Below are 25841 nucleotides of genomic sequence, written 5' to 3' on the forward strand. Positions count from 1 at the left end.
CTGCGAAATGACAGGCTGTTATATTGAGAGCAGCGGTTACAGTCCCGAGAACGGTGATTACGCCTCATTGTATATGTATAAAGAAAACACCTATGCGCCTGCAGCTGTGACATAACAATCCAGTTTAAAAGCCACCTCGATAATCATCAGTCATGCAAATGATTTAGAGGTGGTAATTTTGCCACAACGCGTATAATCAGCATTTCAGTAGAGTTTAATACACTCGCATTTAAACTGCTCAGTGCACCCGCGTGAGTAATTATATCTTTTTAATATAAGCCCACTGTCCGCACGCTCTTAATATGTCGCAGTTTGACATTAATATCTTCATCTAGGATTTATGCGGGTTTGTACGGTAGGTTTAATCTCGTGGGAAGCAAAAGATGAAGAATGAATTATTTCATGCACAAGCACATTCTCATACGTACCTGCCATAGACACACAAATTCACCATTTTCATATTTGTTTCCCCCGCCAGGACTCCCAGGGAATAATCCATTCTTATTGTTTCCTCAGCTCAAGTGTAAACAGTAGGATATCAGATTGAATGGTATCTCCAGATCAGCGCAGGGTAATTGACATTCATGGCATTGTCTCCACCTGTGTACTGTGTATAAGCATCTCTTCTGTTTTCCAAATCTAATCTGCTCTTTGCTGAAGTTGGGTGCAAAAGAGAAATGAGTGAGATCCCCGAGGGGGTAAAAAAAAAGAAAGTCATCCATGTGCAGTATCTGTGCGGCCACAAGAGGGCGATGTGGTAGATGGAAAGTCCACAAACCAAAAAAGCAGCCAGACAAAACAAACCCACATTAGTGTTGGTGATGTGTTCCCTGAGTCTCTCTTTCTTTCTTTGTCCAAGTTTTGCTCTTTCTTCTCCTCCTTCATAGAACTTCCCGGTCCTCCTACCAACATGGCCATTTCCAACATCGGCCCACGCTCTGTCACCCTGCAGTTCAAACCCGGCTATGATGGCAAAACATCCATTTCCCGTTGGCAGGTGGAGGCCCAGGTGAGCCAGATTTAATCGTGCGGTTATTGCTTTTTTTTCCGAAGTCGTCCTCCTTAGGACGTCGACACAAATGTGATTTCAAGTTCAGATAATGCACTTGCACGCAGGGGGTTGTGTCATACTTTCTCATGCTCTCTGTCGTCTTGGTCCTAGGTGGGTGTGGTAGGAGAAAATGAGGACTGGGTGATGGTCCACCAGGTGTCCAACGAACCTGAAGCCCGCTCCTTAGAGGTGCCAGGTCTCAACCCATACACCTTCTACAGGTACAGGAACTGTGTCTGCTTAACTATGTCTACTCCACAGGCTTCTAAATATAATCAGTTCATGGGCAGCAAAAGCCTCCCCCCTCCCAGATAGGTAGACAACAAATTAATTGAATTCAGTCTGAAACTGATACATGCAAGCGAGTACACATGTAACTCAACACGCACTCTCGGGTAGCTGAGCATCGGGCCCCAAACTCATCAAATTTTAATCTGCTGTCACTACACCGATTACTTCTGATGCACAGACCACGCATACACAACATAACATAACGTAGTATAATGGTGTTATTAGGGTTGGACCGGCTCATAATCTAAAGCCAGATAACGTGGAAATTAAGCATGAGCAGATTTGGACAAACAACAGATAAGTTGCATGTGCGCTTCAGTATCTCGGCTAATTTCAGCGTCATCCCGTGAGCCGTTATCTCGTCCTCGTTTCCTTTTGATTCGGATACAAGCTTGTTACGGAGAGTGTGATTTCTCAAATTGTTTTTTTTTTACAGCGCGCGCATGATCTCTATCTCGGCGCGGTCTCCTTGTTTTTTCCATAATCGCATCCAATTTAACCGATGAACGTTTCTCTCCGAGCCGATCCCCGAAGACCTGCAACAGCTATAGTTCTCATCATTCCATCATCAGTGCTGTCGCTTTACATTTGAGCAGAGTTAGAGGTTGTTTTTTTTTCCCACTGCATATTCAGTTTCTGTAACACAAAGTAAGCCCTCCACTCATAACGTATTCATATTCGGTGCTCTGATCTGAGCCTCATGTAGGAGGATGCATGCGCGCTGCAAGTAATGCTGGGAATTCATTTTCAGATTCCGGTGCTGTGATTTCAATGCAAATGAATTCATCCTTTTACAGAAGTTACATTATAATGTTTAACTCCAAACTCCAGGTTCCGCATGCGTCAGGTGAACATAGTGGGTACCAGTCCTCCCAGCCAGCCCTCCAGGAAGATCCAGACCCTGCCGGCTCCTCCAGACATGGCCCCCGCCAACGTCACCCTGCGCACCGCTAGTGAGACCAGCCTCTGGTTACGATGGATGGTAAGTAGGAATCTGCTTCCCGTGTGCATACTATCTCTGAAATATCCAGTCTGGCTTGTTTTGACCCACTTATTCTCTCTCTCTGTGTCTGTGCACAGCCTTTGCCTGAATGGGAATATAACGGGAACGCAGAGCAGGTGGGCTACAGGGTTCAGTACTCCCGCGCAGGCTCACAGGGCCGGGCGCTGATCCACATCATCACCGACCGTCTGGAGAGAGAGTTTACCATCGAGGACTTGGAAGAGTGGACGGAGTACGAGGTCAGGGTGCAAGCTGTGAACGGCATCGGGACGGGGCCCTTGAGCCAGCCCGTCAGAGGCAGGACGAGGGAGTCTGGTGAGCTCATCATCCTGCAACTACAACACCTGAAGCCAAATACCATCACCATATCTTCACTGATTTTCTCCAGAACGACGCTGAATACTTTACTTTTTGATCATTTCTTGCAACATCTGTGTGGACATAAATATTCATAGTCGAAGTTAACAAACACAACGCGCACAGTTTACAGTTTTCTATGTGTTGAATTTATTGTGCGAGTCTTTTTTCAGCGGTCCACCTTCTGTTTGAGCAAAAACACTTTTTCTTTTTCCCCCCTCCTCGCTTCTGCTTTCACCTCGCTCACCAGACGTCGGGTAGTCAGGAATGGAAAGGAGCGAAGGAACGAGTCTGAGGAAATTGAGAACACATGGACCCAAATGTGGAATTCCTGTGCTCTCTCTTTTTTTTTTCTTTTTTTTTTCCACTCACTCCAGCAGATTCTCAGGAATCAGCGCATTACGTTCAGGGTCGAGTGCCAAAGAAGAGAAAAAAGGCCTATTCTTGAGTCCTTTTCCTTTTTCAGCAGGCCTCTTGTCGGACCTCTGAGAACTCTGTAGTTGAATACCTATATCCACACGCTAAATAAGCATACGTACAGGAAGCATGACAAATTAAGTTTCCAGAATATACGGCAAACAATGCACTATTGAGGCATATGTTCACCCCACTGCTCTCTTTGTTTTTTCCAGTCCCCTCCTGTGGACCCACCAATGTGTCTGCCTTCGCTACCACCTCTAGCAGCATCCTGGTGCGCTGGTCAGAAGTTCCCGAGCCGGACAGAAACGGTCTCATTCTGGGCTACAAGGTCTTCACTTTTTATTCAGGCGGCAGTCAAACACCTCTAATTACTTCTCAGAAATGTCAGGGATTTTTTTAGGCGGTAAAAGCAGCACAGTGACTTTCTTTCTACCCCGACTTCTCTTCTCAGGTGGTTCACAAAGAGAAGGACTCTGACAGTGCGGTCCACTTCTGGATGGTCGAGGGTAACGCGACCCGCAGCGTCCAGCTGACCGGTCTGGGCAAATACGTGCTCTACGAGATCCAGGTTCTGGCTTTCACACGGATCGGAGATGGACGACCCAGTTCGCCACCCATCCTGGAGAGGACTTTGGATGATGTGCCAGGACCTCCAGTTGGCATCCTGTTCCCTGAAGTGCGAACCACCTCAGTCCGGCTTATTTGGCAGTCCCCCTCGCAGCCTAATGGCATCATACTTGGTTCGTAATCTACAAGATCCTTCTCTGTTTTATTTCTAGTCTAGAAATATCTCTTGTCTTTTGCCGTAGTGTTAGTAAATGACCTGGAAATATCAAATCATGCAGATGTAGGCTTCCTTGCTTAGATTTAATGTAGCGTCAGGCCCACAGGTGTAGTTCCTCATCATTTTGTTGTAACTTGATGTTTCGGCATTTCTCGATAGTGAGTTGGATCTTCTTGTAAGATAATTGGGGGTTTCCTCGTGAGCCTTTGATTCATTGTCAGATCATTTTTTTTAAAGTATGCACACAGTAGCTTGGAGGAGCAGATGCTGATGGAATCATTTCAGAAAGAAAGCAAAGCCGCTCGTTGCACAGTTTGCGTTTCCCCGTGTTGTTAGGGAGAACCAGCCCAAACAACAAATGCTTCGAAAAACCTAAAACACATTTTTCAGCTTAGATCTAATTCACCGTTAAGCTCCTAATGACGCCTCCTATTAAAAAATGGTTTCTCTCCAGCCTACCAGATCACATACCACCTCAACTCCACCAACAGCAACGCGGCCACGGTGGACGTGCTGAACCCGAGCGCTCGCCAGTACATGGTGACCGGCCTCAAGCCGGAGTCGGTCTACGTGTTCCGCATCACGGCGCAGACGAGGAAGGGTTGGGGCGAGGCCGCCGAGGCTCTGGTGGTCACCACGGAGAAAAGAGGTAACCGTAACTTACAGAACAGTTTGTATATCACTTGCAGGACAGGAAACACACTGAGAGCAGACACAGGTGTGTGATCACAGTAATGACATAACTTGTAGAGAGCTGTGCTGAAGCCTCATATTTGCGCTCCCGTTCCATTTCCAGTGAACAGTCCAGTTAGCAGATGTGTTTTCTAAAGGAGTGTTTGTGCCCTGTGGGTGTTTATCCGGAGCCGCTCTGATGCCGTTGTGAAAGCGAGTCGGTCCATCTGCTTCCCTCGAGGCATGGCGTGGATTGTTTACTCCGCAACTTTCATTTCTCAGCTATTTTTCATTCATCAGAATCTTACTTTTCCCCCTCCTCCCCTGCTCGTCTGCGACACGTAGCCCATGCAAATGAGAGCGAGAGAAGCCATCTCTAACAGCTCCTACTTCTTTTTCTCATCTCTCCATCCTTCCCTGAACATCCGTTCCCTCGATCCTTTTGATCCCACTCTGTCCTTTACGCCCCAATTATGATGTCTCTCATCCAAACCTCCCTGTTACCCCTCATGCCTTCACGCCTTCCATCTGCGTGTCCCATCCTTCCAGCTCGTCCTCAGCCCACCAGCCGTCCAACGGTCCCTCAGAAAGACGTCCAGGCCCGCCAGGTTCTGCTGTCGTGGGAGCCAGGCAGCGACGGGCTGTCCCCCGTGCGTTACTACACGGTGCAGCTCAGAGAGCTTCCTGAGAGCAACTGGACAGTCCACTCTGCCTCCGTCAACCACGAGGCCTCCTCCTATATAGTGTCAAGGTAGTGTGTGCATTCACTCAGATCCTCTTTGTTTGTTCTCCTTAAATCCAAATGAAGCGTTTTATCTTCACACAGTGTCCACTGATCTTCCCTTGGCTCTAGTATAGTTGGCAAATAAACAATATACTCCTGCGGATGTTTCCAGCATGTTAGAGTCTGGTTTAGAACACAAACAGCTGTATAAACTAGTCGAAAAGAAACTCAGCGAATGCAGCAGTCAGCGTGAAGTTCTCAGTTTGTGGTCTGCGCCTTGGAGTTCGCTCGAGTCTACGTTTCCTTTCTGATGTCTGCGGCTTTAAAGGCTCTTAAGATGCAGCGCCGGTAGTTTATCATCAAGGTTGACATTGACTCTCGCTGTGCTTCCATCCCTACCAAAAAAAAGGCTGAAGCCCTTCACATCCTACCAGTTCAGAGTAAAAGCCACCAATGACATCGGGGACAGCGAGTACAGCGAGGAAAGCGAAGCCATCACGACCCTGCAGGACGGTAAGAGAAAACCTGCATGTTCACAGTGGAAATATTGAGTGAATCTTAAAGGAACAGTCGGGAAATGGGTTTATCAGACCAAAAAAAAGGGGGGGAAACAACTATGCCTGGCTTCGTCCAAAGACAAATTCGCCTGTCGTGCATGTTTAAAGCTCACGTATATGTTTGTTTAATCTGCCCAGGTCTAAGAAGGACACGCTGTGGTTCTGTTCTGTGCAGGACTACTTCTTGGCAGGTGCAGTGACTTCTTGGAGTATCCATCGGTTGCCTGGCAATCTCACAGTGTTGACAAGACTCCAGGAAATCACTGGCAACCCAAGAACTAGTCTTGTGAAATGACGGCAAATGAGCAGATTTTCCCCAAAAAGTGTCAAACTGTGTGTTTAACAGAGAGGCACAGGCTTCTGCATGTTTTAATATCTCAAATGTGTATTTCTGGGTCAGATATTAGCACCTAACACCTATGGTAGTCTGCATGAATTAGCCTATTGTTCTGTCGCAGATGCTGCTGGCAAAGGCGGCGGGGGTGATGTCATGTGTGCACCATCTGCAGTTAGACAAGAGGCAGCATTAAAAACCTTGGCAAAGCAATGCCCGCTGGTGCTTTAACAGTTTAAAAGAAATGTTCTGTCTGCTGATCTTTCCAACTGCTGTTGTTTTTTTTTTGACTCATCCGTCAATAGCTGTTCTGTCCCCAGCCCCATTGTGTGTCTTTACGCCCCGTGAATGCCACCGCACACGGGCCACATTCAGCATCTTTGATCGTTGCACATTTTCAGGTCGATTTAGCCCCATTTTCTCTCTCTCCTTCAGCGCCCGACGAAGCGCCCAGGATTCTGTCCGTCACGCCGCACACGACGACGTCGGTGCTGATCCGCTGGAAGGTGAGCGGAGACGACTTGTTTGTTGTTTCATTGTTGTTTTTTTTGTCCGATCCATAAAAGTCTGAGGAAAGCGGGGCCTCAAAATGAAAGACGAGAGTCGGACTGTGCTTACAGGCTTCATGCAACAGTTTTACACACGCCTCTCTTCTTTCTGTGTGTGTGTGTGTGTGTGTGTGTGTGTGTGTGTGTGTGTGTGTCTCACCCACACTCACTCACACCTGAATTAACAGGTCATAAAGAGGAAAACAGGAGGCTCCAAGCCACAATTTCACTTTTATGGAGAACACTTGTAGAGTTTATAAGGACAGGCAGGGAGGTACTTGTTTTCTCCGCCTGCTTCTTCCCCTCCGGCTCTGCTCTCTCTCTCTTTTGTTGGGGGATTTCTCCATGTGACTCACCTGTGGAGAAAGCTGATGCTTCTCTCTGCATCTCGTTATCTTATCAAGTCTAATTTTACAGTAAAAGAAACAAGATCTCTGTGACCTGATTTAAACCGTAGAACTGGGTCACATGCAGTTCATGCAGTGTATAGGGCTGCTAGAAATCTGCTACATTAAACTCCTCCATCTCTTTTTCCAGCCCCCCTCTGAGGAGAAGATCAATGGCATCCTACTGGGCTTTCGGATTCGATATCGGGAGCTGCTGTATGATCGTCTCCGCAGTTACTCCGTTCACGCCATCAACAGCGCGTCCACCTGGGCCGAGCTGAACGGTGAGGAAACCAGCACCACCACCAAAGCAGCATTAGCAGCGTTTTCATTTAAAGCCACTTCCAGAAATTTAAAATCAAAGAAACGAACCAAAGAACAAAAATCAATTCAGCGAATGGCGTATTAAAAACATAATTATCTCCACTAGCTTTACTTCAGGAACATTTTCAGACAATTATTCCACTCTGTCACGCTTGATTATTCCCGACACAGTCTTAATGTGTCAGCAGCACTATTATTTCCATCAGAGAAAAAAAAGAAACTTTCACTCACAGGCCGTTATTCTGTTCCCTAGATCTCTCCGCTCCGGTCTTGACACTTCACAGCAAAACATTTCATCTTGTGATCAGTAGCTATCAGCTGCAAGCTATTATTAGGTTTACTCAGGAGCTGCTGTGTTTCTACAGCTCTGTAACTTAGCCTATAATTTGACTCTCATTGAATCATCGTCGGGGACTCACTCGGAGCTGTGATGACTGTGATTGTGTGTTTTTTTTTTTAGTGATGCCCTTCTCAGCTTTGGAAATATTAGACTTTGGACACTCTCTCCACTACCTCCCTCTCATTTGACTTCTTTTTCTCTCTCTCCACCTTTCACCCACAGCCCCCTACAGCATGCGAAATCTGAGCGATCCGACTCTGATCCAGTACGAGTTGGACAGTAAGTCTTCTCTCTTCCGAAAACATGAATATGCTCGGTGATTCACTCTCCAGACTAATTAGGTTTGTAAAAAAAAAAGATCTTTCTGCTGGATTTCATCATCTCGTCTCGAGTGCCTCGCTGCCTTGAAAGCAGATTGTTGTCTGCTTGCTTATACTCACATCGGATCGGTACAAACACACTTCTGTGGAAGCGCTCTGTCTACAGAAAACACTGTGTACACTAACGCTCGCAGTCCAACATTTGAACATGTCAGCTTATTTGGATAAACATTACGAAAGCAGAACACATTTGTGCCTGGTGGCGGTGTTATGTGGACACCAGTGAGGGATCATATCCTTATTAATGATTGTTTGCAGCACTTGTGGGTGAGGTGCAGAGATGTAAAAAACGCGGATTAAACTTTTAAAGTTAAAGCACAATTCACAGTTAAATCTAATTCCTGACATCAAATCTCCTCTTGTTTACTTCCTCCGCCCGCAGAGCTGAGTAAACACAAGCGCTATGAGATACGCATGAGCGTGTACAACGCCGTGGGCGAGGGGCCAACCAGCCCGCCGCAGGAGGTGTTTGTGGGAGAAGCAGGTACGTGAGCTTCCTGTCGTTTCAGATCAGCACACAGACATCCTGACAACTTGTAATCAGTTTAGAAACTTAAGCTGTAATTAGACTTTTTTTGAAATCCCTGTTTGGGTTAAGCAGCTTCCTGGCTTAATGCTTGCTTGTCTAGGAGGAGTATAGAAACTAATACAAACACATAAACATACACTTGATTTGCTTCCAACAGTGCCGACAGCCCCGCCCCAGAATGTGGCCATTCAGTCCGCGACGGCCACCCAGCTGGACGTAACGTGGGACCCTCCTCCCGTGGATGCACAGAATGGAGACATCCAAGGCTACAAGGTGAGATTCAGTTTCTAAACGCTGCCAAGTCCCGCTCTGGGCCTCGGAGCAACACTTTTTATGGGCAATCGTATTGTCTTCTGTTTATATCATTGCATAAACATTTAAATGTTTTTGTTCCATTTGATGTTAATCACCATTAAAGGCGCCTTTTTACACTTTTACCTAAGCGTGTTTTCCAGAGGGGGGTTTTTCAGATTTAGTCCGCTCCTCAAGAAAACATTTACAGGGAATAAAATGAAAGTGTTCTCCTTTAAGGGAGTTTTATAGAAACAGAAGTATCCCCCTGAACAGCGTCCGTACACCAATCTATTTCTGCCTCTCTTATTCCACGTAAGGTTTACTTTTGGGAGTTCCAGCGAAAGAACGAGACGGAGCGACTGCGCACTCTGTTCATGCCCGAAGGAGGGGTGAAGCTGAAGAACCTGACTGGTTACACCACCTATATGATCAGCGTAGCCCCCTTCAACGCGGCCGGGGACGGGCCGCGCAGCCCCCCGACGAGGGGGCGCACCCAGCAAGCAGGTAAGATCTGCATCGAATGAGTCAGGACTGCCGCAATCAAGCGATGTGGTAAAAACAAATATTTCTGTATGTAATGAATGAACACATGATGGAGAGGTGGCGAGGAATAGAAGACAAGCCGAAGACAAATGAGGTGACGCGATGGAATGACTAAAGCAGATAAATTGGAGCCCACGCAGCCGCGTTCCTTCATTTGTCATATTTATGTGCTGCTGCTGCTGCTGCTGGTGCTGCTGCTGCTGGTGGTGGAGGTGGTGCTGATGTTAGTTTGGAGAAGCCTGAGAGTTTTTTTTTTTCTCAAAGCAGATGAGTCGACCATGAGGAAAGAATTTGTTGTGAGGATGATGCTAATCGTTGCTGTCAGCATGCCAAACGATGTTAGTCGAACCAGCATAAGTTCCCAATCAGCAGAGCCCGCTCGGATCTCGTTTGCCGAATCTCCCGTTTTTGTCCGAAAAGTGTCTCCCAGTGTCTGCAGGCACGCTATGTCTTCCACAACGTGCCCGCCAAACCACCCCCCGTTCCCCCTTTTACCCTTCTTTCTTTCTTTCATTCATTCTTTTTTTTTTTTTAAAGTGAAACCATCATTTTAGAACTTTTGGCCCAGTAAAAAGACAGACAAAGAAGATTTCTTGGTTTCCCCTCTCTCTTGGGTCGCCGTCTCAAGAGTCGGAAACAGATGACAGGCAGGAATCGGAGTGAGTGGGGGGGTGTGGGGGGTGGAGCGTGGAGATAGTTATCCCGTCTCCTTTCGACAAAAGGCCCTTTTGTCTTCTGAAAGCGTCTCCACCACTCCTTCTTGACAAGTTTTGCAGAGCTGCAGTTCCAGGCGGGGGGAAAGTTCCAGCTGTTAAAACCTGCAGACTTAGACTACTGCTAAGAGTAGTAATCACCTTTTTTCAATTTTGCCAAACACACTGAAAGGAAGCCATAAAAAAAAAAGAAGAAGAAGCCTCCAGGTGATGCAGATGTTAATATTTTCACAGCCATTAAATTGTTTCCCTGTAGGCGCTGACCTTAATAAGCTCTTGTTGAAGAGTTTTTCACATCCACTAAAAACATGTCATCGTTTACAGAATATTACGCCTGGCTGACGAAACGTGGCTGCTCGTGTCGCCCTGTGTGGAAAATACAGCTTTAAAACGCAGTATTTGTACTGTATCCGCGATATTTCGTGTCAGAAATGCGACCTGCGATCCTCATACTTCCTCTCTCACAACCTTCGCACAGATCAGCCCGCGGAAAAACCTTCAAAATCCCTTAAGCGTGACTCGTTTATTGACAGTTTCCCGCGTTTCTTTTGACCTTCGACCTCCCGTTCCTTCCAGCTCCCAGTGCTCCCAGCTTCATCCACTTCAGCGAGCTGACCACCACCTCTGTCAACGTGTCCTGGGGCGATCCCACCTTCCCTAATGGCATAATCGAGGGCTACCGTCTGGTCTACGAACCCTGCACGCCTGTAGATGGTAAGCTCTCTTTCTTCCCCCTCCATTACCTCTGCTCCAAATGGCTGCTGGCTTCGATAAAAGCTTCATGCACACGACAAGATCTACCTGGATTGTAAATGAAAACTTAATTTTTCAAAATCTTGTGGTGTGCATTTTCCCTGTTGCTACGAGCTAATCATCACCTGACCTTAACAGCCTGATGTCATTGCAAACCTTTAACAGATCTGAAACTGTCGCCACAGTTCGATAACTGCAGTGCCGAAATGCAAAACATATTTCCCACTACTAATTCCATTACTGCCTCTGTGTGTGTGTGTGTGTGTGTGTGTGTGTGTGTGCTCCCACGTGGCCTTGCCCGCTCTTTAATGTGGTTTGTTTGTCCAGAGTCCTCAGTGGCCTGTGCCGACTGTCTTCACTCCCCCTCCCCCCCAGGCGTCAGTAAGACAGTGACGGTGGATGTGAAGGGGAGCGGCCCCCTCTGGCTGAAGCTCAAAGACCTGGCCGACGGCATCACGTACAACTTCCGCATCCGGGCCAAGACCTTCATCTACGGCCCTGAGGTGGAGGCCAACATCACCACCGGCCCAGGAGAAGGTAAGCGGCCGTGACGTGTGTTTTTATAAAAGTGTTTGACTTGATTTGAAATGTTTTACTTCAACACTTATTATTATTATTATTATTCCACAGGAGCTCCAGGACCACCCGGAGAGCCCTTTATCACACGCTACGGTTCGGCCCTGACCATCCACTGGACCAGCGGGGACCCGGGACGAGCTCCCATCACGCGCTACGTGATCGAGGCCAGACCTTCAGGTGTGTGTGTGCCTCAGCTGCATGAAGATACAGCAAAGTCGTGAACCTTGCCTTATGTTACCCCCCTCCCTTGATGGTTTGATTAAGGACAGTGGTGTAAAGTGTCAACATCTGCTGCCCCGCTGTCTGCGCCTCTGGTATTTTAATGGGTTATTGATCGTGCCGCTGCAAGTTGAAACAATTGGCATCCGGTTTCGGCTGTGATTGACAGGCCGTGGCTGGGGTTAAGATGGAGATGGATGGTTGGGTGGGGGGATGACACGCGGGGAGGGATGTGCTTCACCTCTTTTGAGAGAAAACTGACAGGAGTGGTCCTCCGTAGATTTTAAGGAGGATCAGCAGCACTTTTCATGATGATATATAACACGCGTTAATGCCCGAGGGGGTGATGAAGATAGTTAAACCACACATCCCCCCTCTTCCATATGCCATCCGCAGTATCGTATAACTTCATGACTTGTTTTTGTCTTCAAATGAAGTTACATGAGCTTTCCTAACTTTTCGCCGAAGTTCCCGAAACATGACGGATGAACTCCGGCGCTCGTTTATGTTTGCATACCCCATTAAAAGAGTCCCAACTTAACGTCGATGTTTACAAGCAGCGCGATGTGTAATAAATGTTCTCTGGCAGGATTTCCAAAGTAAACAGCAAGCCATCTAACACTGCTTCATTTGAAATATGGCCGCGCCAACTATTTATGATGTAGATTTGGTTGCTGTAAATTTTACGGGAGAGCAGTGAAATTGATGGATTGTGTAATATTTGTAGGAATTATGAATTACCCCGGGGAGCTGCCAGCCAGTGCCGAAGCCTTATATCAAACAAACAAACAAACAACCTGTTAACAAAGACGTATTGACTTTGTTCGAGCGTTTTTTTACGAATTCCTCCACTGACCCACACTCCTAACAAACTTACAACTTACTTACAGATGAGGGATTGTGGGATATCCTGATCAAGGACATTCCCAAGGAAGTGACATCACACACGTTCAACATGGACATCCTGAAGCAAGGAGTCAGCTACGACTTCAGGGTCATCGGAGTGAACGACTACGGCTACGGCTCCCCGAGTCTACCTTCTCCTTCTATATCTGGTGAGCTTTCAAGTGTTTGTTGATAGGGGAAAAAAAAAAGGCATCGCATTAATTTTCAGACTGAATGAAATCCCCTGAAGGTTATACAGACATCACAGGAACCATGAATTCCAATCTTCTCTCCTTTGTCCAGCCCAAAAAGTGTCGCCTTTCTACGAGGAGTGGTGGTTCCTGGTCGTGGTGGCTTTGGTGGGGCTCATCTTCATCCTGCTGCTGGTTTTCATCCTCATTATCAGAGGACAGAGCAAGAAGTACGCCAAGAAGTCGGAATCAGGTGAGCGCACACAATCGCACAATTAAACGGGGCGTTTAACTCCCGTCGAAGCGGTCCGCCTTTCTTTTAAACCCATTGGCGACGGAGGGCAAAGAATCTGATGACTTGACTTTTTCTTTCTGAAAGGATTTAATGATTTGCACTTTTCAAATAGTGAGCTTGTGAACTTTTTTTTTTTCTTTTTTGGAGAGTGGTATGTATTTTAATTCTGATAGCTATCAGGGGAAAAAAAAAAAAAAAAAAAAGCAGAGAGTAGGGGGCATACTTGTCCATTCAGTGCAGCCCTGACATCAGCGGGTATTTCCCTCAGCTCAGCAATTCTGCCATGGCTGTTTAGCTGCCAGGCAAGGGGAGGGGAGGAGGGAGGTCCCTGCGGGTCACTGCCCATCTTTCTGACTGACAGACGGACAACAAGAGGTTCCTTCTCACTCCAGCACAAAGACGCTCTCAAAGCCTCCATATCCCCCTCTAGGAATCTGGCCCAGGCCGCTGGACCCTACCCAGTTTTTTCTTTCTCTTTCCGTGTGTTTGCGTAACCACCAATTGACCTCAAGTAGCCCCTGGAGCAACCGCGGAGGTCCTGGCCTTCGCTGCGGTCCCTCATAACTCTTAAGGGTTGACTCCGAGTGTTTTTAACCTGTAACATGGCGAGCCCCGTCCAAAAAACATTAATCTACCATAGAGCAGCATGGCGAGAATGTCACTCTCACTTAACAGCGTTAGCCGTTTGATTAATCATGAGGGACGCTTGGAGTCGATGCAAAATAGTTGCGTTATTGCCTATTCATGTGTGATCAACAGTGTTTACACTGAGAGGCAGCCTCATTTATCATATTCTGAAGTATTCTGTGCGTATATCTCTGTGAGTTTGCATATACAAAACTCTACACGTGCTGTTTATACTTTGTAATTTGTGATGAAATGTCTGTCTAAATACCGTATAACCTGTAAAATGTTGGTCCGTGTCTGTGGTTTATATGAAACATCGAACAAAGAAGAAGACTTTTATGAAGACATGCAGCATGAGAAAAGAAAGTTCTGAGGCTCATTCGCTTTCCTGAGTCATATAAGAAGATCAATAGCACTCTCTGTTCAATATAAGGTGTCCATGTGTATTTAAAGCTCTGTCATTAACAACTATGCACAGCTTTGGAAGGAATAATTTCATTCATTCATTCATTATTTTCCTTCAGAGGGTTCATCCGCCCGTGTTTATACCTAAAACATTACTTTTTTAATATCATTTGTCTGTTCTTCATCCTTCAGTTCTTATTGTTGTTCACTCACTCACTCACTGATCAAGTCACTGATCAGCTCCATCCGTCCCTTCCCCAGACACTAACCTGACTGTCCGTCTGGCCTGTGGTCACACAGTGTCTTTGTACGTGTGTCCAGGTAACAACTCCAACTGCAACGCTCTGACCCACGGAGACATGGTCAGCCTGGACGAAGGACGCTTCCCCGCTCTGGAGCTGAACAACCGACGGCTGTCTGTGAAAAACTCTTTCTGCCGGAAGAACGGCGTCTACACCCGGTCAGTGATCTGCTTATAACCCAGAAGATTTAAAGTTATGATGGGGGGGTTTTTCTTTTAAAAACTAGAAGCTTATTTGAAAGTCAAAAATGAAATAAGCATATGGTAAAATAATTGGGTTATCTGTGGAAACTTAACCTCATGTCTGAAACCGTTTTTTAGCTCTGTGGAAAAAACGCTCACCTCCTAACAACTCGGACTTAAATCCACCCCTTCGTATGAACCGACTCACTATGGAATCTCTTTTAATGAGCTTCTGCATTTCAGCGAATCCCGGGCTGTAAAGACGCGCGACCGCGCCGAGACCGTGACCTTGTTTAAAGCCAATCACTCTGACTGACACCTGCGCCGAGAACACTGCAGGGAGTTTGGATGTGACCGTAGACTTCGATCATTAGTACCTGTTTAGGTACGAGCTGGAGGCAGCCGCAGTCACGTTGGGGATAGTTGAAAGGTTTTCTAGGCGGTTTGTTAGCGGTTGCTGTATTTCATAGGGATATCACAGCGTTCTGGAGTGTTACCGACTGGGTCATGTGATTCGAAGGAGGCAACCTGTAAAGGAATGAGTCTTGCACGTCCATATTGTGGAGAGAACATAGTTTTGTGTATGAGAAAGTGTGAGAAATGTGCATTTGTGAGTGTGGCCTTGAGGACAGATCAAAGCAAGTCCAGGGTCTTTGAGGAGCTTCCAGGCAGCTTCCTATTATGTCTCCCCCGCTTGAAGGGAAGGCCGGGAGTGGAAGAATGCACAGATGTACTTTCAGAATCAGCAGTCTTTTGAACTCAAGCCCATAGCGGAGGAACCCAAATCCCAACACCTGAGCCTCCGATTATAGATTAATGCCACGTCTTGATCTCCGGGCTCAGAATACCAAAGACGGGATGAAGACCTCTGCCTGATACCGGGATCAGGAATCAAACACGGTCTTAATCCCGCCGTATTCACTCTGATTCAGTTCCGTGTCAGACCTCAAATGCTATTTACGGGTTGATTTTTTCCTTTTGTGTGGAGAGCATTTAACAAAAGGGTCAATGTGCATGACAGTAGATTCAATCGCCCATCACGGGGAAGTCAATGCAGCTCACTCATGGTGACTGATGGCTAAATCTTTAACTACTCAGAATGTCAATGTGCCGCTTAAGTACCGTAAGGAGGTAAAAATGAATGCGTGATCGAGCAGATCCATGTTTTACTGCTGTTATGTTAAAGAGGGGAGGGGATTAACAGCATCGTTCATGTTCCGGCTTTGTATCGGCCTCTTTCGATAGTTCGAAACCCACTTTGACACATCGGTTTGGGGGTCTCGGGGAAGTAATTCAGTGTAGATTAACGCGGTTTTAAACACTCTTGAGTGACAAAGCTCTCGAAACACTTCAGACATGTTAATGAGTCCCTACAGGCGATTGTAGCAAGAGGAGAGCCTCATAATGAGCAAAGACCGGGGAGCAGATTTGATTTCACCCCCCCTGTTTCTCATTTCTTCTTAACCGACTTTACTGCTGACTGGATTTTCCTGCGAGACGATTAAGTGGACCCCTTCTCTATCCAAGTAAGAGAGAGAGAGAGCTGATAAATAATTTACGCCTCGCTCGACAGTGTACGAGAGTCAAGGGGGAGAGGTGAAAGTGGGCCGAGCTTCCTCAGTGTTTTTAAACAGGCAGTTTATCATAATGTCCCGGCGGGCTCTCAATAGCTTTTTCTTCACATCGGCCGCAGCTCTTTGTCTCAGTGCGTTATGAGTGGGCTCGCCGCAAGGACTGCCGAGGAATGCGGGTCGGTAAAGGTTACGGTGGAGGGTCCTTTTGGGAATAAGAGCAGAGCCGTGATTGAGGCTCTGTCGTCGTGTTTTTTTTAATCTTTCTTGCACCTGTTGGATCAAACAATAATTCATCGTGAATTAGTTGAAAGATAGAAAAGATTCAAACTGAATGCTTTGACCTGTAACTCAACATATTTTAACAGTTGTAGGTATAATAGTGCAAATTCTAACCACAAAATAATTGAAACGTAAATAAAGGTAACTAGTAAAGTAGGGAATAACAGTGAAGCCCATTAAAAAATTATATTAATACATCAGAAAATACAGGAGCCATATGTACACCAGTGATGCGCGGGTTGATCCAAATTGAGCGGGTGCCCGTCACGAGTCACCAAACAATATTTTTTAATGATATTCAGGTTGCGGTCGGTCGGGTCGTTTGAAATAAAGATGCCGAGTAAGGTTTTGATGTGGGACAAAAAGCCACATTTTCCCAACAGGTGGAACTGAGCAATGCCATTAAACCGCATTTTAAATGAATATAATAACTCAGTAATGCCAGTTTTTTGTAGCCCAATGACGCTACGAAGTTAATCAAGAGTATAAACTACTTTTCAAAATGCGGGTCAGGAAGCGGGTTGAGTACAATATTTCACAATTATTTGCTGCGGTCCGAGTTCGGGCGGGTTAGTTTAAAACGTCGGTCGGTGCGGGTCGATCAAACATGGACCCGCGCATCACTGATGTACACTGCTGCCCAAAAAGTTGGAATCAAATATTTTTACCTGACGTGTCACAATGTGATTTATTCTTCATAGTGTATCTTCTCAAAACTTTATTAATCCAACTCCAAACATTAAACCGAAACAGTGTGTATACATATACACCCGTCTGCATGTAACACATGAATTTCATCTCGCACAGTACAGCTAGCCCATCTTGCCATGCTATGAAGTATATATTACATAACCTATTAATGAAGTGCATCTAAGAGGATAAATAAAATCAATTCCAGACCCCAAAGAAATGTTCATAATAGATTAGATTTACAGATATAGACGAGTAAAATTTTGCATCAGTGTCTCCACATTCTGTCCAGATTAATTAATGCAGACGAATCAAATACAAATGTCAGTATGAGAATCGAGCAAAATTTCCAAATAATTTTCATATTTTTTGCCTCAATTTTTGTCCCTCGCAACAATCGGGTCAGACTCTGATGTGATTGACATTTTTCTGTATTTTCTGGCATTTTAAGGAGCAGATGATTCATCTGTTGAAAGTAGGAGGCTAATCAATAATGAGATTACTCACTGCAGCTCCAGAGTATTTGATGTTATGTTATTTATTGCGGTCGCCTTTGTTGCATGATGCTAAAAGCTTTCCATAATGCATCGAACTCAGGTATCGCTCCAGCTCTCGCAGACAGATCTCATCAGTGTTTGATCCATAGAACAGAAGTGGGAATCGCAGCTCTCGTCAGAAAAAGGAGAGTCCATGTTTTAAGTTGTCAGCAAAGTCATATAAAATGTCCGCATTTAGACCGAGGCTGTGTGAACTGAGAGAGACATCACACACATCAGAACACAAACTGTAATCCTCAACTCAAGTTGAAGCGAATCAATCGGGTTTATTATAGCTCATCGAGCGTAATCGAATGAAAGTTTGTTATGCGATTTGTCCCTGTGGACTTTTCCATTTCGTCCGCACCGCACTCTAAAACAGCAGCCCTTGTTGGAAACTGCTGGAATGTGCCCACAACATTTTTGAAATGCTTTCAAAACATATTTATTTGGAAAAATGCTAAATGTGGTTTTTTCGGCGTGTAAAGCAGCTGTGTGTGTGTGTGTGTGTGTGTGTGTGTGTGTGTGTGTGTGTGTGTGTGTGTGTACTCCAGCACCAGCAGCGACTGGCGGCCAACACTATGGCCTGGAAAGTTAACAGGAGTCAGTATGTCTCAAGAGTCTCAGCCAAACCAGCACCAATCTGCAGAAACAGATGGGTGTCTGTTCAGCAGGACCGGGGACAGTGGAAAGAACGGAGGAGCTTAGACACTCTCATATTTACTTAAAGAACCCCCACCCCCCCTGACTAGCGCATACCATTTTAGGAAATGTTTTTCCAGCATTTTGTCTTTCTTTGCCCTCATTTGTCCTCATTCCTTCCTTTCTTTCAGCGTCGAGGTTCACTCCACACCTCTCCTTGACCCTCTTCTCACTTCACCCTCCCCTGAAGGAATCCTCCCTTTTTTGCTCAGCGCCATCACTTACACTCTTTAAACTTACATCCGATCGACATGTTTGATTGTGCCGCCGCCCGCTGGCTTAATCCGCGCCATCGTTCATGTACGCTCTGATAACATTCGGAGGCTGCCATTTATCTAATGACCCCTCGAGCGCCGCGAGAGTTTTTCGGTTCGTAATTCGGTCACAAAGGACCCAGTGGTTTGACATTCCACAGCCCACAGCGAGGACTGAATCAGGGGGAATTATTCATTTCCAGGAGAGACTGGCTGTAGGCAGCCATCTCATGAGTGTCCCATGATTCTCATCAAGCTGCACTCCTACACACACAGACAGACAGTGATGCATGTGAACTTGAAAAGGAAGCGCTTACTGTAGCGTCTCGCTGAGACCGAGAAGAGGCCCGGTGATGTTGAATCGCTTCATTTGCTTGTTTTTCAGCAACTGTTTGAACATTTCTGACTTCAACAAAGAAGGATAAATGATTTTATAAAAGATATATTTTCATGATTTTGGTTGTGGTAGCATGTTAGATATATAATAAGATGTAGATGTCAAACCGAAGAACATTTTCTAGCTTCCAGGTTTACTTACTAAACCCTCCCACAGGTCCCCGCTTGACCAATAGACTTTACCCTGTGATCATCATCATCACAGATTTCTCAGTTAAAGTCTCCAGAGATGAAAAATTCTTCCTAGAAAGAGTCATAACTGACTTCTTTAGCAGTTCGATGTGTCTTGTCAACAGTTTTACAGACGTATTAGTTTGTTTTTGTGTCTTGTCAACAGTTTTACAGACGTATTAGTTTGTTTTTTCACTCAGATACCAATAGTGGCCACTGGAGGCAAGGCTGGGTATCTTGCTTTATTAAATACCTATATGCATTTTATCTACAAAAGTAATCGCTGAGATCTAGTAGCCAGCACCAGCGACCAATGCAATAAAGTCCATAGGAGCAAGAAACACACAGTGTTAAAACAACGCAGGGGTCTGTGTTTGTAGGGTGGTGTAGCCTCAGGACGAGACAATGAAATACAGTCCAGGAAGTCCAATTTAGTCCAGTTCCAGATGTGTGAATTTAAAGGACATCACCAAACTGCAGGATTTTACAGATCAGGACCATTATGTAGTGATGGTGGCAACTCATTTCACTGCAACAGTCATGAGGTAAACATTAGAGATATTGCATTCACATCACAAAGTAGTCTACTGGTGTTTGATTGGCTGCTGCAGTTAAGCCTAGTTCAGCTTTTTTGCCAGGTGATTCTTCATTGTTTTGCCGTAGCCCCCCTACATTGGCAACCCCACCGTGCTTCAATTCAAATGAATGATGGGGGGGCTGCATTTTTTTTTTTTTCAAGCAGAGCCAATGTGAACGTGACCCCAGAACATCAGACAGACTGTAAACAAGCACAGAATCATCTTAAAGCTTCCGACAGAGGCGATGCACAACAAAAGATCCGAGCTGGAAGCAAACTAAAGACAGTTTGTCCTAAATCACTGGACCACTGGGACGCTCCACGAGCAGTTTAGATGGAATATCTGAAGCACTTCATTTCGAGTAAAGTTGTCCCTGAGGGGCAATCTGGCTTGCAAACAGCCGTAAATACCAAACACAAGAATGAATAAAAATGACAGTCCTCATATATATTAATACTTACACAAATAGGTTGACGTCACTGTTAACCCGATAGCTGTCCACTGCTAGTCAAATCACGTTTTTTTAAAAAAGCTGGGAGCTGATGGAATCAAAGACATCATGCATCCGTTTGTCCTCTAAGGAGGTGAAACCTCCACCTTGATGGAGGCAAATTAAACTCGGTGTACTGTGTAGGGGGTGCTGGGAGTCCGATAAGATGACTTGGGTTTTTATTTGGAGGTAAACCTGGGAATGAGCTCTCAACAAAGGTCTGTATTGATCCGTAAGTGTACAGTAAAGCCGCGTGCACGCAATTACATTAAGCCCAGCAGGTCCAAAAGCTGAACAAGGATGTCTGTTTGCAAATGATGGATTTACGTCAGACATAGTTTGAGGGGGGGTTTATTTCAAATGTGTCCAGTTGTCTGACAGATCTCAGCACTTACTTTGATGAGTGAATCTACTTCAAATTTCATTTCTGATTTGAAACATTCTCACGAAAGGTTAAAAACAACGTGTCAAGGTCAATGAATATTCTTCAGGATCGCCGACTTATTGAATTATTCCGTTCTTCTTATATCCCTTGACCAGATCTCCTCCTCGGCCCAGTCCGGGCAGTCTTCACTATTCAGACGAGGACGTCAGCACAAAGTACAACGACCTGATCCCTGCAGAGAGCAGCAGCTTGACCGAAAAACCATCCGAAATCTCCGACTCGCAGGTGGAGTAGCAACTCTTTTTCTTTTCTCTAACTATATCTTTGTATGTCAAATGTCCCCTCTCTGTCTGTGTCTGTCCTACGTCTTGCACCTGTCCACGTGCGCGCTGTCATCTCCTTGAATTCCTCCAGGAATTCAGCTTCTTTCTGCATCCGTCGGCTATTGTGGTGTTTTTGTGTCAGTCCATACTGTCCACATGATGTCCTTTCTCTGTCCGTCCACCTGAATGCATTCAGCCCACGGAGGTCATGTGATACGGCTACGGTAATGCAAAAGGAGAGAGATGAGAGATTAATGACTCCGCTCGCTGGAGGTAAAGCAGTTTTTCTAAGACCAGGCCCTGACCTGTGGAGAATATCGCTCTGCAGACGTCCACCTGGGATCCAGGCCACCGCGCTCAGCCACAGCACTTGTTATGTAAGACGGCGAAGGGCAGATGCTCCCTGCAAAATGTATTTTAGTGCCGGTTACGTATTGGAAGGCGCCGCTGAAGCCGGGCAGCCTATCAAACTTTCCTACTGAATTTTTAGGTCGTGACGCCAAGAGTCTGTAAAAATCATCTCTGAGGGGGAAACTCGAATATTGGCTTTTCACCCCCGGCTCTTCTTCTGTGGTAGAAGCCTGGCCTCATTAGCATCGTGAGCTCAGTCTAAAATCCTCGTCAGACCCTGCCAGGAATGATAGATGACTAAGAACTATTGCTAGAATGTCTGACTTGTGGCTAATTGCTACGTACTGAGTCAAACTGCTTTTGCTGCCCAGTGAGTGAGTCCGATCGATAAATCCTCTCCGTCTCTGCCCGCCCACATGTCTCTGATTTTCTGACTTCTGTCCCTTTTTTTTCATTTGGAGTTTTTCTTTTCTTCTTTTATCCGAGTCCTTCCTTCCCCTATGTCTTATATGTATATATATGTTGTTTTTGTTTATGTCCCTTCCCTCCCTGGATCTCTGCGGTTAGGTGGGGGGGTGGGTTTGCAGTCTGGTTTTGATCAGATGAAAGCGTCCGGGTGGGGAAGTCCTGGTCCTGAATTCGCTTGCTTTCAGCCTTTGCTTCGGTGCTTTCTTTCATCTAGGAATTCTTCACTCTAGGCATTTCCCAAATTATCCTGGAACATCTCTCAGCTCGATACGTCCCCGGTGTGAATTCCGTAGCCAGAAATCTCTCCTCACCTGGCTTTATCGGGGAACCCTAAGTCCCGTTTCCAGATCAAATGAAAATCTCCCCCACCAATGAATCGCTACGGACAGGACCTTTTCGCAGCGTGATAGCGTCCGCCTCAAATTGAATAATTTTGTCGTTTCATCGCCCCGTCTGACATATCTACAGTTCGCACTTGTGTGTTGTCAAACACGGCCCCCTTAATGCGGTAACTGCGCCCTCGGCCTGAGACTGCGACGCACGTTCAAGGGGCTGATGTCGGCTTTGATGGGCCTAAAACTCACAGAGCGCTGCCTGTTACCCGAGGGCTCCTCTGCCGTGGCCCTGACAGGCGACCGTATCAGCACCCAATGGTGCTTCAGAGAAATCCAGGAATGCTCTTTGAAGTTTTATTGAGCGGATAACTCCGACCTATCAGTATGACATTGTGCCGTCTGTCCTCCTTAATCCCCCGGGGGCCTCCACCAGCAGGTATAAGTTGACTATTGTACTCCTCCTCAAGAGGTGGATTTGGAGGAAGCTAACATTGACTTGGCAAGGCAACAAGGCCACCATTACGGCTCTGCTCCCCTGCAGGTAGATCCACATTGACTTTTTTTTTCCCTTTTTAGAGTATAGGCTTTCTCATTTTCCAAGGTTGTCTCTGTGGCACTCCCTTTGTGTGTCATTTAAAGCCGAAACCAGTCGAAGAAAGATGATCTCATCTCTGAGTCAGAGATGGATTGTAGATTATGCTCTCTCTGCAAAGAGAGGAATGAAAATGTCTGCTTCCTCTTTGCATGCTTTACTCTCCCCTTTTTTTCCTCCCCTCTCTGCCTCTCTCTCTCTCTCTATCTCTTTTCTTTCTCCCCCCTCCCACCCTCCGTCTCTCCGGGTTACTGTAGCTTTTTTGGCTTGAGCTCAACTGAGAATACTCTTGTCATGTTTTGGATCGTCCCCCGGTGACAACACACACCGCTTTGTTTTGACTGGCCCTGTCTTGAAGCGTGATGTAATAACCCAGAATAAAGGCCGCACATGTATTTTCTTTTATTTTTAATAAGTAACTGGCGTGACGGAGGAAAGCGGAGAGCGATGGAAGCGGTTTGCGAAAAGGAAAACTGGCCTCGTTTAGTCCCTGAAAGTACAGACGGGTGACAACTGAAAGGGGGGGGAATGCAATAAAAGCACATGCTTCCATTACTCTCATTAAAGTCCAGCAGTCTGGGACAGCACTAATACCCAACAAAAAAATCACAAATCTCTTGATTATAGTTGCTTTTAATGAAGCAACGCGCATTACAGCGGATTGGGAGTCGCCTTGATGATGACAAAATGCAACTCGACTTTGATGCAGCAGGAATATGTTTTTTTTGCGTGCAGCCAAAACCACTTCTTCCAATTCTATCTGTTTCTCCTCCGCTCTAATCTTCCTCTCTCTCTCTCTCTCTGTGCACAGACGCCGCCATAAACACACAAAAATGTATCGACTGCGAATGCCTCTGGACGTTTTTAATCCCCCTCCGGCCCCACATATACTGTTATTGTCTTTGTCTCTGGGGACCCTCCCCCCTGCTGTGTTCACTTCATCAATGAGATTGACAATGACAGCCCCTCTTTCCCCTCCCTTTGCAATAATCCATAACTAGAGGACAAAGGACTGACCCACTCTGTGGTATTGGGGTATGCATCAGATTCGAGGCTGGCCTGCTTGCCGTGAGATTGTTGTTTCAGCCTCATGGCATTATATGAACCACAGGAGAGTAAAAATGTTATTTAGGCAGCATATTTGACACAACCTTTGGTGTGAATATATAAATATAGGAATAGGTTTAGCACAGATATGCCACCACATGCCATTTTCAGTTCAACTCTCTCCAGGCAAAGGGTCAAAGGTCAAAAATAGAAAGCCTTATTTGCATATTTATGTCCGATAAATAGCCGTTATGGCCTATATTTGATGCACATCCATCCATCCTTTTCCCACGTTGTTTTCTTTCCTGTTTTATTATGATTATTATTGTAAACTGCTGTCAAGAGGTTTCACCAGTTAATTGGTTGGATTTCGTAATCTCTTTCACTGCCTAATTTAACATCATAATGATGAAAAAAAAAAAAAAGTTTACTAATTGTCACTGGCAGGCTGGTATGTGTCTGTCATAAATAAGGTGGCGGTGGTTCCCTCGAGGCCGAGGTGCAACGCTGCATTTCACGCCTTAAGTCTGTTTCTTTCACACTATTCAGCTCCGGTAATTAGCTTGTAATGAGTTGAAGTAAAGGAGCTTGGTTTCATAGGCCGTGCTGCCTCGGAGGCAAATTGTCACCAAGCATCTCCACCGTAGACTTCCTCATTCGGAGCCTTGAGTTATTTCTGTTGAAGACACTGGCGATGAACCAAAAAGGAAAAAAAGGAGGACATACCGGAGCGGTGTATGCTTGTATGTAGAACATTTCAAGAGTCTGAACATCTGCTGCGCACCCCTCCACGGCTCCAAGCCGATGTGGGCAAGGAGAGTAGGACGCAGTTCACTGTGTCAACACTCGGTCTGCACTCACTCCTTCCCACTACCACACATACACACACACACACACACACGACTCGAGTGGTGTCTCATCTCTCAGTGCAGTGTTAATTCTTTCAGAGTGAGGTAATACCACTTGAAGTGGCCCAAGTATTTCTTGTTGGTCCACCGTGAATGGATCCTGTTATTGTGTTGTGTTGTGTTGCTAAACACTGCTGGCATGACTGGAATGCTTTTCAACGCTTGGTTGGCCTCAAGTTTTTTCAACTGGGTGACAATGTTGCGGACAACAAACACCCGGAGTCACCGATGCATCTCACACCCCCCCCACTCATTAATGAGAGGAAAAGCAATATAAAGTATGATCTTTGTGATCGACTTCTGAATGTTGAGCCAAACCTTTGCTGTGCACTTTGTCTGCCTTTGATTAAATTGTGGAAAACGAAGGGGGGTCGCTTTTCTTTGTTTAGAACCAACAAGGGTTTTAAAAAAAGCAGGATCTATAATCCTATAATTCAACACAAGCATTGTCTGTTTGGACTTTCTTATAAACTCTGCTGACAACTACAAAAGAAAAGCCTTTATATAGAGGTTTAGCATAGGAAGACATGAAGTATGTTGAGGCAAGCGGGAAATCGGAGCCCTACCGACATATGTATCACATATGTGCTGCACAATATCCAGCAATGAGAGAGAGAGCCGTGCTCTGAAGTGCCTGCCAGCAGCCATGTTTCTTTATGAGAAGATGGAGCATGATAATATGAGGGTTGAGAGGGAGCACAGAGAGAGCTCCAGTCATCAGCAGCAGTGTACTGTGATGAAAAGAACAGGTCTTTGTTTGCTGTTACTTCAGCAATGCGACTAATGCTCTGGGGAAAATGATCCGGTGACGATTCCGACAAAGTCCGCGCAGCATTAGTTCATTGTGACTCCGGTGATTAATCGCAGGCTCAGCCGGGGCCCAATCGGCGTCCTGCTTTTTGTGGCAATTAGTTGACCATGAGCAATCCCACGCCGAGCGTTCGCCGATCACATCGCTTTTGATTTTGACGCCGCGGAATGTTACTTGACATGAACACAATAGTTTTTTTCTAGCCACAGGGCCCCGGAGCAAGGTGGGGCCCGAGAATGTGCTGCTGAGTTATCATAATTTCT

At 45.9% G+C, this 25841-nt stretch overlaps 1 protein-coding gene across 1 annotated transcript in view; it reads left to right on the forward strand.

Annotated features, from left to right (window-relative positions):
• The window catches only part of sdk2b (sidekick cell adhesion molecule 2b), a 247597-nt gene that overhangs the window by 218124 nt on the left and 3632 nt on the right, over positions 1-25841 (forward strand). Inside the window, exons 22-43 of the mRNA XM_019270164.2 lie at positions 888-1009; positions 1163-1272; positions 2174-2324; positions 2423-2660; positions 3335-3450; positions 3574-3862; positions 4361-4555; positions 5128-5329; positions 5712-5815; positions 6629-6699; positions 7279-7411; positions 8014-8070; positions 8554-8655; positions 8858-8973; positions 9312-9498; positions 10827-10964; positions 11331-11540; positions 11634-11759; positions 12692-12856; positions 12990-13130; positions 14526-14664; positions 20899-21028. Coding sequence (XP_019125709.2) covers positions 888-1009; positions 1163-1272; positions 2174-2324; positions 2423-2660; positions 3335-3450; positions 3574-3862; positions 4361-4555; positions 5128-5329; positions 5712-5815; positions 6629-6699; positions 7279-7411; positions 8014-8070; positions 8554-8655; positions 8858-8973; positions 9312-9498; positions 10827-10964; positions 11331-11540; positions 11634-11759; positions 12692-12856; positions 12990-13130; positions 14526-14664; positions 20899-21028 — 3242 coding nt within the window. The remainder of the gene's footprint in view (positions 1-887; positions 1010-1162; positions 1273-2173; positions 2325-2422; positions 2661-3334; positions 3451-3573; positions 3863-4360; positions 4556-5127; positions 5330-5711; positions 5816-6628; positions 6700-7278; positions 7412-8013; positions 8071-8553; positions 8656-8857; positions 8974-9311; positions 9499-10826; positions 10965-11330; positions 11541-11633; positions 11760-12691; positions 12857-12989; positions 13131-14525; positions 14665-20898; positions 21029-25841) is intronic.

This window comes from Larimichthys crocea, chromosome XVI, assembly GCF_000972845.2.
Source record: "Larimichthys crocea isolate SSNF chromosome XVI, L_crocea_2.0, whole genome shotgun sequence".
Taxonomy (NCBI): Eukaryota; Metazoa; Chordata; class Actinopteri; family Sciaenidae; genus Larimichthys; species Larimichthys crocea.